General features: G+C 39.0%; 1 protein-coding gene across 11 annotated transcripts in view; it reads right to left on the bottom strand.

Annotated features, from left to right (window-relative positions):
* Nebl (nebulette) overlaps positions 1 to 14,585 on the bottom strand; it is a 347,437-nt gene that overhangs the window by 38,753 nt on the left and 294,099 nt on the right. For 7 of the 11 annotated variants that reach the window (XM_041630586.1, XM_041630590.1, XM_041630589.1 and 4 more), the window contains 6 exons: positions 14,271 to 14,381; positions 10,571 to 10,681; positions 7,075 to 7,185; positions 3,637 to 3,747; positions 3,388 to 3,498; positions 1,342 to 1,446 (listed from right to left, as the gene is read on the bottom strand). The exons of 2 other annotated variants lie outside the window; for them this stretch is intronic. In XM_041630586.1, the coding sequence (XP_041486520.1) occupies positions 1,342 to 1,446; positions 3,388 to 3,498; positions 3,637 to 3,747; positions 7,075 to 7,185; positions 10,571 to 10,681; positions 14,271 to 14,381 (660 nt within the window). The remainder of the gene's footprint in view (positions 1 to 1,341; positions 1,447 to 3,387; positions 3,499 to 3,636; positions 3,748 to 7,074; positions 7,186 to 10,570; positions 10,682 to 14,270; positions 14,382 to 14,585) is intronic. 2 more of the 11 variants (XM_041630591.1, XM_041630595.1) reach the window with 2 other exon arrangements.

The following is a 14,585-nucleotide window of genomic DNA, read 5'->3' on the forward strand; positions in this document are numbered from 1 at the left end:
TGGTGACTCACAACCATCTGTAATGAGATCTGGTGCCCTCTTCTGGCCTGCAGGCACACATGCAGACAGAATACTATAAACAATATAAATTAAAAAAAATAAGAAAGAAAGAAAGAAAGAAAGAAAGAAAGAAAGAAAGAAAGAAAGAAAGAATCAGGAACATCACAGATCACAGGGATTGGGAGCATCCCTTTCTCTGACCTTCCAGTGTCAGTGCCCATCTCTTCGTACAGCCTGGCCCTTCTTAGGGAGATCCCAGAATCAACAGACAGTCTACCTCTCTGGAGAGTGGGAGTTGGCCAATTACTGAGAAAGTGGAGAGTATTCCAGAAGTCCTCAAGCTTAAAGACACTTGGCACTTAGTTGTACTTAAGTGCTAAATGACGGGGCCAAGTCTACACTATTGCATTTGACTGTATGGTCCATTTGAAAATTCCATCACAAAATCCAGGTTTATACATTTATCAATTAGCAGAGGCCTACTTTCTTAACAGTACACAGGCAACTCCTGTTACAATAAAAGCAGGGAAGTTCACGGGTCGGTTTAAACTAGTGAGTCTCTAGGTATGCCGTCCGTGCAAACTCAGTGGCCACCTGGAGGAAGGTCCCTTCCTGTGTTCACCTTCATCTTTACAGTAAAGTTAGTGCGGAAGCTAAGACTTTCCGCAGCTAAAATTCAGTCAGCGTCTGCCATTTGTGTCTAAGACCAAATTTGGATTTGAAATTCCAAACAAATCTAACAACTGGAATTTATAAAAATAGTTTATTTTTATTTTGAAGAAATAAATTTGTGTGGCGAAAAACATAAGCAATTTAGTGGAAAAATCAGATAATGAGGGAAAAGACATCATAAAAAAATAACAGTTTAGAAGTGGAGGGGCTGTTGTTGAGCTATAGTTGAATAGCAGAACTTTTTCCTAACTTGAACAAGGACCTCGATAAAATCCCCAGAGCTACAAGAGTAGATGGTTGGATGGATAGATAGATAGATAGATAGATAGATAGATAGATAGATAGATAGATAGAATTTCAACTGAAAAAAATACGAAGTAGGCATCTCTAACGAAAATTTCTGAAATTTAAACTTTCTGATGGCCAGCAAGTGGCAAGCTCCCCACCTGGCCCCTGTGATGTTTCAGTCATAGCCCAGGTACACTAAAAATAACACATGGAATTGTCTCAGGCTGTGAATACAAAGGTTCCATGAAGCCCAAATGACGTTTATGTTTAGACCTACATCTCATCCCCACTTTAACTTTTTACACACATGCAATTATTCCGAGATCTAAACCAGAGCTGGAATTTGTCTAGCCCTAAGACCTTCGTACAGCAGCTACTCACATTGCTAATGTTCTGTTGCGTTGTCTTGATTCTCTGGATTTCAGGAGTGTCTACCACAGTGGAGTACTTGGGAAGCATTTTTTCAGCTTCGTCTTTATACTTTTTCTAAAAATATAAAATTATTAAAAATTGAAATCTCTGTGTGGAGGGAGGAGGAGATAGGGGCCACCTCCAGCTCTAGCACACCACACGGCTATGACTTACAACTCGAGAGTCAAAGTGGATGAGGACATGATCACTAAATCCAGGGAGTGAGCACACAGTCGCTCAGCAGCCCTACTCTGTGCAGGCTGCCATACTCACCCCACACCATTCAGAAACCCCAGAGAGACAAGCTTCTATGTCTTTTCTAAACTTGGGACCTTCTTCTGCGGTGACCCAACTTTCTATGTCTACCTTGTTACAAGCTTCTGGATTGATGCCTTGTTTACTGTTTTTGGTAAAGATCGGTGGCTAAGGAAAACATTCTACAATTTTCATAGTTAAGGTTTTTAAACATCTCAAGTTCCTCGCCAGTAGATGAGCTACAATGAGCTCCTTTAATAAAACCTGGGTTTGTCCTTCGTACCAGGACACATAATGTTATGATGTAATTGGCATTATTTCAATACCCAACACACACTCACTTCTTCAGTCAATCTCACAAACTGATATCACTATGAAATGCGGAAATATAGGCACCAGCTAGGAAGCATGGGAAGTGAGACTCAATTCAAGCACCCTAGTTATTGAAGGTAACCATACGGCACAGAACCACTTGCTAAACAAAGCAAGTGTTGGAATGCAGCTGTCGTCACACCCTTCCTCACTTCCATTTGCCCACTTCATGCACTTGCCTGAGATTTACACTCAGTTCATGTAGATACAGCCAGCGTCTCCAAGTTCATTGCCTTCATGCAGCATGAGGAACGAGGGACCAAACACCGTGGCTTTGTTCTATTCCAACTGCTGCACAGCCCTAGGTAGGTGACTGAGGAGCAGACAGGCACCCCCCACATTTTCACTCCACTGCCTTGGCACTCCCACCTTGACCCAACCAATGTTGACACTTTCTGCTTTGCTTTAACCAGAATTTGAACAAATGTATCCAATTTGGGTCAAAGCTATTTTCAGCATACATTTCATTAGTCAAATTTAACTCCTTGCTTCTAGAACAATTTCATGTTTTCATTCTCTATTAGTTTTTCCACTAGGATGTATTTTCAAGGTAAATTTTATAGCAAAGACATGATTAAATAATGTGTATTTTCTTCCAAGTCAGATTTTATAAGCACCTTGTTCTTTGTTCTTCTATAAATTTTCTTTTGAGATATTATCTTTCTCACTTTCAGATTTTTAAAAGAAGCAGTTTTTGTCTTTTCTTTCCTGTTGTCACCTGCTGGGCTCCTCTTTCCCCCTTTTCATCAGTTCCTTCCTCTACACACACCCGTGTGTGTGTGTGTGTGTGTGTGTGTGTGTGTGTGTGTTTAAATTCAGGTTCTTCATATGAAAGAAAGCACGTAATATTCATCATCCTGAGAATATTACTGACCTTATTCACACCTATCTTTTTGAATTTTTTGAGACTATGTGACAGGTATATTTGGCAAATAAGTTTTACTAAAAAAACTTAGTCTTCTCCAAAATTTTAGCTAACATTATCAGTTAACAGTATATAATTTGCACTACTTCATTTAATTGAAGGCTACTTAAAATATTATTCATTGTGAAATGGAAATAAAAGATTTTTAGAATGATTTTTCTGTTGTATGAACAAAGAATATTCAAGGCAAGTATGTAATGGAGTTAAAAATAATGTCAAAATGTTCTTGGCATCAAAAAAGGGGACTCACTGTGACTTTGGCACTTCATAATGGCAACTCAATTGGATCTGTAGCCACTGTGCCTCTAGTAGCAATGGTAGTCAAGTTTGGTAGGGAGGGTCTCAAAAGAAAACATCCTAACTTTGAAGGCAATGTCTCCAGAAATGCCAACCAAAAAGACTCAGGAAGCACACAGCGACAGGATTAGCATACATTACTGCAAGCATCTTCATCCTCTACCAACCTGGCTGTAGATGTCAGACGCCCTCTTGGCTCGAAGCATATCTGGGATGTCCATATTCACCTGCATCCCTTTCCCCTTGATTTCATTCTCTAAGTCTTTCCTATATTGCTTCTACAAGAACAGAAAATAATCTCAGTTATTTGCTTAACTTTCCAAGGCCATAGCACTATTTGTGTGTTTTAACAGAAAAGCGGCATTTCCGCTCCTTAAGGACCTTCACGGGAGAGTCTGTGCTTACACCTTCCATACCTGGCTGGCCATCTCAGATGCCCTCTTAGCTCTCTGAACATCCAGAGTGTCTGCGGTGACCTGCATACCTTTCCCTTTAATTTCTGTCTCCAGATCTCTTTTATAGTCTTTCTGTAGAGAATAAAACACACAGTACTCTGCAATCATTTCACAGTGGTGTTGGAAAAAACATAATGTCACTTTGACATCAGGACTATATGTTTTGGAATTAAGTTAGATCTTCTTCCTTCATTTCTATACAACAAGTATAATAGAAGTATGATGTGCAATAACATATTCATACAAAATCAGGAGGCTTTGTCTACTGAGCTGCAATAAGAAAAAGTACAGAACTAGATTGAGGAAGCTTTTATATTCCAATGATAAACTTGAAAATTTATTGTTAACTACAGAATTATATTGATGACTATCAAAGTCAATATAAAATTGTTGCTATTCTGGATTATTGCAACTTACAATACATACTTCCATCCTATACCACTGGGTTTATGGAACACTGGCCCAAGTCTCAGGACCATAAGGACTTACGTAAATCATTCTACCCCGTCCTTGGTTCTACCTAGCTAGTGCGGGGATATGTGCACTTCAGGGTAAAGGAAGTGCACATATCAGAAAAGCTTTGCTTTTTCTTCCTGGATATGAATGACAACAGATTCACCCTGTCTGGGCATGGAGTCAGGAAAGGAGACTGAACCATATTACCCTTAAGCAATCTAAAGCCTTTCTGAAAAAGGTGTCACTAGGCAACTTCATCATTGTCTGAACAAAACACCTCTAAATTTGGAATGTTTAAAACAGCAAATGATAACACCTTCGTCCCAAACACATAAGTGTACCAAGAGCCCCAGTTTGTTAACGTCTCATGGGCTATAGAAAGCCTACAGACATGGTACAAGTTTGACTACTGGAGGACACTGACCCAACATTGTAACACATGGACACTACTTTAAAACTCCACTTTGGATATTAAAAGTCAGTCACAAAATCCCAGACTTCCATTGCAAAGGCTTCAAGAGCCTGTCAATTTGACAACATGAAACTTAAGTAACTAAGACTATATGCAGATGAGCCACTTAGAGTACAACAATAGCAGCATCTCAGCATCTCCAAAATTCTCCGTGGCCCATGTGGAGCACAGCTGGCTCCCCTACGTCTATTTTCTCCTCAGTTGTCACCAACTAAATTCATGCTATTACACGCTATTATCCTAGCACATACAAAAAAAAGCAAAAAATCTCAACTAGTGTACAAAAATGAGTGTTTAAAAATCCCGACCTACTGGGAAAAAAATGGGTTTATATGTCTCAAAAGCCTGCTACTAGGCAGATGGTGAAACTTATAGCTTATCCTTATTCCATAGTCCTTGCTCCAGAAGAATGCTTTCAGCTGGCTAGAGCAGCCATTCCAATGATAATAATGGGAATTATTATTATGAAAGCTCCTTTTTCTAGCCTTGAATCCCCACCCTGTTGCAATACACTCTAATATGCTAAATTGAGCTAATGCTGGATGCAGCCTCTACATCAGAATAAGGAAAACTCATAAAAGTATGGCTGTTGTGATTTTAAAGGCATACATGAAGAGAGGAGGAACTGAGACAGAATCTGGTCTAAGAATTCACTACAACTGTTGAAATCACACTATGCCCTATTCCATGCTACTCCATATTGTATAATACTGGCTTTGGGGGCCCTGTTTTGGCCTCACATTCCATTATAGAAGAAGCGTCTGACTACGTTTTGACTGTGGCCCCTTGGTGGACCCCAAAACACACCATCTATCAGACATCACTTATCGGGCACACACTAATTAGTGGCTCATTTCTGGGACGAGGAAGGGAGCCAGCCTACAAGTTTAATAGGAATGATTTAAGTTGGAGGCACATGTGTGTGCTAAAATCATACCAGGGAAACTCAAGAATTTATGGGGCACACCAGGTTGAGAAAAAATGCAGTGCTCACACCTGGGCCTCATAAGCAATGGATACCTAACTCTGTGCTGGAGTGGCCCCAACAAGCCTCTAATTTCATACCTGGTGTGTCAATGAGCAAGGAGCAAGGACTCCATGACCTGGCCCAGTCCCCCACTGTTTGACACAGGTACTCATCTCCCTGTTCACCCCATCTGGACCTGTGCCTGGCCAGATCTGTTCCCTGAACCCCATCTGTTCCCTGCTCCTGACCCATTTCCACTCGGGACCCTGTTTTGCCTTCACACCTCGGGTTTCTGCAGGTTCACTCTCAGGTTTCAACCCCAGCAGTAGCTGCACCAGCAGATCGTTCTCCACGCCAATAGGGTTCATTTTTATCTACATTTTCATCCACACAGACTCCTCCTTAGCCCACTTCTAAGAGCTCTTGAACTTTGAATTCTGCCGCAGCCTTTTTCACTTGTATTCATACATGTGTGTGAATGTGTATCTGCATACTCATGTGTAAGAGTTAAGAGTAATCAAGATAGAATAGCAATCCCAGAGAACTTAGACAACAATGTGGACACTAAGAGAGACCTACATAGATCTAATCTACATGAGAAGTAGAAAGTAGAAAAAGACAAGATCTCCTGAGTGAATTGGGAGCATGAGGACCTTGGGGGAGGATTGAAGGGGGGAGGGGAGAGGCAGGGAGGGGAGCAGAAAAAAATGTAGAGCTCAATAAATATCAATAAAAAAAGAAACATCTCCTAGACCAAGAAAAAAAAACTGCCTTATCCGAAACACTATCAAACTCCAGTGACTTGCTCGTACTTTCAGAATTACTGGGGAGATTCAGGAAGCATGGAACACAATCCCAGGTAACTCCCTAGAAAATGTACATATGGTCTGACCCCTACAGGTTCGTTATGCCCACATCTTCATAAGCATTGCATGAAGAGAGAGTGGCACGGAATGAATGTGCATGGTCATTCAAAATATATCATGTCATAACCCAAAAGCTGACTTTAGAAATCTCAAGCGCAGATATAAAGTGACAAAGGATGTCTTCTAAATACATGGAAACAAAGATTGTACTCACATTAAAATCTCAACATGTGGTTTCTATGATTTTATCAAAACACTGGAAACACAAATATGCCAAGCAAAATATAAGCTAAACTACAGAAAATGGACTACAACAGTATTTATCGTAGCCTAGACTAACACGAAAAGTATTGTAACACAGGAATGACATGTGTCAGGGTGTGTGTCCATGCATGCATGTATCTCTGTGTATACTCTATTAAAATGTCTCTTTCCAGGCTTTCTTTGATGTTCTTAAAGTCTGTGAGTGAAGTGGAAACTCTGAGTTTTCAAATAAACATCATTATTTGAAATGGTGTCCATTCCAAACTGTCAAACCAGTGCACAAAGCTCTGAGAGACTGCATGCACAAATCCAGGTGCTGATATGACTTGCCGCGTACAATAGGAGTTCCAAGGTCTGCGTGATCCTCCACTCACCTCACTGGCTATCTTGGCAGCTTTTTTGGCACGTTGTATTTCAAGGGTATCACTGTCAATTTGCATTCCCTTCCCTTTAATTTCTGACTCCAGGTCCTTCTTGTATTCTTTCTATAAAAGCAACATTGAATACAATTTAGCCACACTGTGGACAACATATATTTGTAGTCAATGATTAAAAAAAATACTAAACATTTTTTTCAATGACCAAGAGAGGGCTGTGAGATGACTCAGTGGATAAAGCACTTGCTATATAAGCATTAGGATTAGAGTTTAGATCCCCCAGAAGCCACATAGACTAGACTAGATACATCAGTAAGCTCTAGGTTCAGCAGAAACCTTCAGTATAGAGAACCACAAAGGCACTCAGCCTTTGGACACATACCATATATATGTGCAAACACACATACAAGAATGTTACACACACATATATACACACTTTAAGAATAAAGGGAAAAAAGGTAAATAACCAAAGTCCAAGAGAACGGAATGTTTATTACTATGTATGATCCCCCAGAACTAAGTAATTTTGAGAGTATACATAATTAGAACCACTATTCTGACTGGAGATGTTTTTATACTGTTAAAGGGGCAATTGTTGAATGAGAATTTTCATGAAGAGCTGTCTTGGAGCCTGAGATACAGATGGGTTCACACTATAGGAAGAAGATTGATAATGAGACTTGGGCATTCAACAGCCAAGCTATGTGACATTACAGATGATTCCTACTGGTTCTTCTTGTCTGTGAAACGGGGTGAGCTTGCTCCATGGGAGATCCACAGTGAGGAAAATGAGGCAGCAAACACAGAGCCCATCATTAGTGGGACTTAGGAATAGAAAGATGGCTTTCTCTAGTCTCTGTTTCTATATGGCCAGTCCAGTCCTTTATTTTTTTTTTCTTGTTCTAAAGCATCATGGCTTGTTGTTATTCACACTACCATATCAGCACTCAATTCTCAATTGTCAACTGGACCCTACCGTTTTAAGTATAAAGTAAACTCTCCAGATATAATTGACAGGCAATAACAAGACTGACCCCTCAATGTAGACTGAACATATTATCACAGCTAAAGAAGATTGCTCAGGCTACTAGCATTCTGCCCTGTTTCCATAAGAATTTCAACTGTTTTGATCAATTTCTGTGAGGAATGCAAACAGGCATGCTTTGACTTCTTTACCTATATGTATCACTTTTATTTCCTGCTGTTGTTTTATTGTTCTAGCCACACTTCTAGCACTGCATTTACTGGAGAGGAGATAATGTCCATCTCTGTCTTGTTCCTGATTTTAATGAAGTTGCTTTGAGGTTTTCTCCATTTAGCAGAAGTGCAATGGATTTGACAGATATAGCAGCCTTTATTATGTTGAGATTTGTTCTCTCCAATCCTGTTGTGTCTAGGACTTTTATTATGAAAGGATGTTATACTTTGTCAAAAGAATTTTCTCTATCTACTAAGATGATCATATATTTCGTCTTTAAGTCAATTTACAAGTTTTATTACATTTATTAATTTGCATATGTTAATCTATCCCTGAATCTTTGAGACAAAGCAAACTTGGTCATGGTGAATATTATTCATGAGTACCTATGTTCAGTTTGTTGCGATGTCTCCCTGTCAGTTCTAATTTTATCAATTTGGATATTCTCTTTATTTTTTAGCTAATTTGACTAAGTTTTGTCAATCTCATTTATCTTTTCCAAGAACCAACCTTCATGTTATTGCTTCCTCACAGTGTGCTGTTGGCATATTTGTCTCTAGTTCTTTCATTTCTGCCCTGGTTTCAATTAGTTTTCCTATCTACTGCTTCAGTTTGGCTTGTTCTTGTTTCCCCAAACCTTTTGAGTGCATTATTAAATTATCTGTTTGAAGTTCATCTCATTGTTAATGTAAGCACTCAGAGCAACGCATTTCCTTTTAAAACTTTTTTAATTTTATCCCAGAGATTTTAGTAAGCTAAGTTTTCATTTTTATTTAATTCCCAGACATTTTCTGTTTCTTCCTTAATTTCCTCAAAAGGTCAAATACTTGACAACTGAGTCGCTTGATCTCCATCAGTTTGCATATCCTCTGGTGTTTCTCTTGTTATTTATTTTTTGTTATTTTTGTTATTTGCTAACCAAACTTTACTTGACTGCAGTCAGATTGAATACATGAAGCTACTTCACTATTCCTAAATTTGTTGAGTTTTTTGTGTATTACTATATTATCCATTTTAGAGAAACTTCTGTAGCATGCTGCCAAAAGCTGTGCCTTCTGGAATGTGTGGGAAGAATGTTCTGTGAATATCTATCAGGGTCATTTGACCTATGATGCCGTTTAGAGCCAGTGTTTCTCTGATTATATTCTGTCCATTGGGGAAAATACATATTGAAGCCACTACTGTAACTGTGTCAGGGTTAATCTGTGACTTAATGCCCAGCAGTGTTTGCTTTATGAAATTGGGAGCAGCCAACATTGGTGGACCATGTGTGTAGAATTATAATGTCCTCTTGGTGGAGCAGAATGAAGTGACCTTTGTCTCCTCGGATTAGCTTGGGTTTGAGGTCATCTGTGTTAGTTCAGAACAGCTAGGTCTCCTTGTTTCCTGGTCCCATTTGCTTGGATTTTTTTTTTTCATCTTTCACTCTAGTCAAGAAAGAGAGGTTTATTTCTTGTAGGCAACAAAAAGGTAGACACTATTTTCTAATTCTTTGGGCTCGTCTGTGTCTTTTCATTGGAGATTTGAACCAGAGTGGACAGTCCTGAAGCAGAAGAGACTGGGTTTCTTACCAGGTGTTGGCAGCCAATACAGTCAGGTACCCTATAGCAGGGTTCTTAGGTTAGAGTGGGTGGAGGTGGGACCAAAGTAGAGACAGCCAGGTCTCTCACCAGGTGCCAGAGGTCATGTGTGTGCCGGGTGCCTGGAGGAAGGTTCCTGGGTGCATGTGAAGCTTTTTAACCAGAAAGGGTCTCATCAAAGCCACGATGTTATAGCAAAGCCATGACAATACAAGGACTAGGAGACGGAAACTACATCTCGGACACTTCACTTCTCTTATAAAGTTCATATTTCATGAGAAACAACTACTTTCACTCCATACAGAGCTTTAACTATTTAGCGACCGGCTGAAGACTAGAAACGTGTGTTGCTTAAAGAGAAAAACAGCACAAGCCGCTCAATTGTAGCTGCTTCCAGGACAGAAGACCACACCCGCCTCCGGGGGAACCTTTTACTTCCCTTCCAAAAGCAAGCCAAATCTCACAGGAGTATCTTGCATATGACGCAGATTTCTCTAAATTGACCACTTTCCGCCCCACAGCATATAGAAAGATGGTGAGGAAGAAGTTACCTTTGATCTGCTTCCTGGGAAAAGCCTATGACATGGCTGTTCACTATCATCTACACATGCGTGTTGTGTCCTATGGGACCTCTGAGAAAGCTACAACGGTGAGGAAAGATGCTAAAAAAAAAAAAAAACGCTCTCATTCTGACCAGCTAACAGAAGCCACTCACCTCGCTGACCATTTCAGACGCTCTCTTTGCTCTCTGAATATCAAAAACTTCTGAACTAAGTTCCATTCCTTTCCCTTTTATTTCATTTTCCAAATCTTTTTTATATTCTTTCTGTAAGACAAGAATAGAATATTTCATTTGAAGATATGTCAGCAGCTACTTTAACTCATACGCCAGGGTATGTGTCTTCTCGAGACCACAGAGAGGAGAAAATATTGCTAGGAAGGAAGAAAATTAGATGCTGAACATTCCTGCCTTTTCCCATTGACATTTAATTTTCTCCTCTATCAAACTCAAAGTGGCATCCACTTTTGCCCGTGTTTCATCCTTTCTCCCAATATCCTTTGGCATCATACTGAACTTCTTTAAAAAGATATCTTCTCTTCAAGTGTTGGAGAAAATCTTAAGAATATATATGCTTCTATCGTTTGAAGTAATTTTGGAAATATCTATTTAATGTGAATTTCTAAAAGAACTGAATGGAAAAGAATTACAAAGCCAGAGGTTGCTGTAGCCAGAGGTATTTTTAAGTTTGTATTTTATTGAAAGATTTGTTTTTAAAAGATCTGTCTTAATATCACATTTTTTTTTTATTTTTTAGATAGAGTCTCATAAAGCTCAGGCCGGCCTAGAAATCTCTACAGAGAAAAATACTACCTTGAAGTTCTAATCTCTCTCCCCCTCCCTCCAGAGTGCTGGGGTTCTAGGTATGCACTGTCACAGCTGGTTTGTGTGTGCTGGGAGGGCAAGCACCCCGCCAGCTGAGCTATATCCCAGCCCTTGACACTATATTTTAGGTAGAGATGGCAGCTTTGCAGACCCTTCTTTGTAAATTATTCCCTACTGAAAAACTGCTTATTTTCTTATTTACTTCCATTATAAAACAAGATCTTAGTCCATCAAACAAGGTTTGATTTTATGACTATTTTGCTCAATAAAAATTATAACTCCCTTTGATAATCAGAGGTCAGATTCCAGTTAATTCTAAAGTTCCTGTCATGTCACATGCCCCCCTTCATAAATCATTAAATTAGCCTGATTTCTGATCAAACAATGGCTTTAGGGGACTTTGTCAAGCCTGCATGTGATCGTGGAAGTAGCTCTTAGTCAAATGACCTTGATGAAAGTCACAGCCTTGCTACTAATTTGGTCGTGTGACCTTTAGGAGGCCTTTGAGTAACTCAGTCTCCATTTCCATCTTGATAAAAGGAAATAAAATAAATGTTCTATTAACACCAAAGGGCAATGGAGAAAAATCAAGCAAAATATTGGAGCAGCAAAGGCCTTACATAAAACATACATTTTAAACTATAAAGTGATACTTTGGAGACTCTAAATGGCAATATAAAACCATAAAGTATAGAGCACAGAATCCATTTACAATTAAGGACTTATACGTAGAAATGTATAATTGTATTAAGTAACCAAATGGCTTTTTCCATTAGATATCTCTGTGTAACTAAGTAAAAGATTGGCCGTTGTGAATGAAGTACTTGTGAGTCTTCTAAAACCCATGTGTTGTAGCCTTTACTCCTTTGGAAGTTAACTGGGTTTGATGAGGTTACAGGGTAGGGCCCATGATGAGACTAAAGGCTCCTTAGAAAATTAAAACAGAGACCCCTTGTTACCTCTGCTGTGGTAACAGTAGGGAAGCAGCCAGTGGCAAGCAAGAACAGGGCTCCCATCTGGAGGCAAATTCACCAGCACCTTGATTTGGGGTTTGGTTTTTAGAACAAGAACTGTCTGATTTGAAACCACTCAGTCTATGATATTTTGTTCTAATAGCCTCAAGCTGCCCAATCCAATGAATAGTTTTGCCGCCTCTTTACCTGTCCAGTTCAGACATTCAAAATCCTAAGTCCAAATGCTATTAAGTGAATCTTGCTCTGTTTTGATTATAGGCAACTCATAGCATTATTGTTCTGCATGCTTCCTTTGAAAGGATGAGGGTCATATTTTCTTCATTAAGAAAGAAGAAAGGAATAAAAGGAAAAGACTAAGCTCACTTGGTCACCTGCATGCAAACAATCGTGAGATCCGACTCTGATGTGCAAAGAAGACGGTTTTAAACGCAGAGCAGTAGCAGGACTCTCCCATGTATTTGTTCTCAGTTTCAAAATAAATTTCAAGAATAAGAAGTGACAAAAACAAAACAAACAAACACACAGGACAAGAGAATCCCATAGACGTTGTATGGCTACTCTAGGGAATCCCAGTAATTTCTGATGTCACTTAAATGGCAAAGGCCAGCTGTCACTTACTTACTAACAGTTGATGATGACAGGCCTCTGAATGGAAATCATGCTTCAATTCACTCCACTGCCTTAAGACATTTCCTTCAGAGGGATCGTTTCTTTGATTCAAAAATTTAGAATAAGATGGGACTTCACTTTTCTTTCTATATTCTACTTATGCATTATACTCTAGATTACATTAGCATAAAATCATTCAAATGAGAATATCACAGTGAAATGAGAAGAGCTCTTAGTTAGCTTTGAGCCACTGGAAGGAAATGGATTAATTTTTAAAATGTTGATATACACATATGTCTTGATTTATTAAAGTTAAGGATTTTAATAGTCAACAAATTTAATATCTCAACTTTCAGCTAAACTTTAATTAAGATTTCAAGAAAAGTTCTGTGAAGATCAAAGCAAAGCACAGCAATAAATTCTTCTGCTCTACATGCTAACTCTGTAATTTTCCCCATGTAGAAGAGAAAGAATTTTTGAATAAATCACAGACTTTCCCGAGTACCTCATTTCTGCTATCAAGGGTTGTGTTGCTACCAGAAAACTACCCAAAAAGCTGAAGGGATGGCTCATCAGATCAGAGCCTGTACTGCCCTCGAGGATCTGACCTAGAGTCCCAGTTTGGGTGGCTCACACCTCCAGTTCTAGGCAACCTGAACACTTCTGGCCTCCGCAACACTGCGTTTAGGTACACAAATTCACACGCGAACAGATAATTACAAATTAGAATTCAATTTTTTAAATTAAAGCTGGTTGTAGAATATGTTTAATGATACTAAATTTATGAGAATCAAGTTGTCAAAAATTTGATTTTCTCAGCCAGGCATGGTAGTATATATTTTTAAACCCAGCACTCAGGAGGCAGAGGCCAGTGGATCTCTGAGAGCTCAAGGCCAGCCTGGTCTTAAAAGTTAGTTCCAGCACAAGGCTTAGCGTTTGCACACCAGATGTGCTAATCCCCAAGGATTCCCCAAATATGGAAAACTCAACTGCAAAATCTGTGGTAGTGGGGTACTGCATATATTCACCTCTCCCTAAATAAAAAAAATATATATATTATGGCTTATACAGTATAAAATTATATATAATTCTCTATGGTTGTATGTGAGAGAGAATCAAGCCTTCATTTGGTATCTTATTTTGTAAGAGCCTGCTGCTATGAAGCTATAAAACTCCCTACCCACAAAGCTTCTGAGCTAGAATCACAACACAAAAGCAGAAAACTTTTCAAGTTTTTACAGAACATATGGAGAATTTCTTCCTTCATCAGCAAACAGACATATTAACTCATGCTTCCCTGCATTATGAAAATGCAAAGCTCTGTCAGTGAAGGCCAGGATAAGACGTTCACACCCCAGATATGCAGCTGGCAGAGAACTGCTGAGTAGATACTTCTGGAGTTTCTTTTCCTGCTTTGTGACAGCTAATATAAACGCACAAGGCCATACCTCCCTCATCAGGTTGGTGATGTACTTCACGTGTAGAAATGCAGGAGTTTTGTCTAAATCCAGTGAGGACCTCCCTTTAATCTCCTTTTCAAAATCTTCTTTGTAAACTTTCTGTCAAATAAGACCACATCATAGTCAATATAGGGAACTCTAGTAAGTGTAAGGAAACCATGAGAACAAGCATTCAGTCTCAGAACCAAACTAGTGGTTTTTCATATAATTCTACCATCTTTATTATTTTTTAATAAACTTTTTTACAAAAAGCTTGCAAATAAATAAAAACAACCCTATTCAACAAAATTAAGCAGTCAAAAA

The sequence above is a fragment of the Microtus oregoni genome, unplaced genomic scaffold (genome assembly GCF_018167655.1).
Source record: "Microtus oregoni isolate MIOR12 unplaced genomic scaffold, Mior012 000035F_ref0000213, whole genome shotgun sequence".
Lineage (NCBI taxonomy): Eukaryota > Metazoa > Chordata > Mammalia > Rodentia > Cricetidae > Microtus > Microtus oregoni.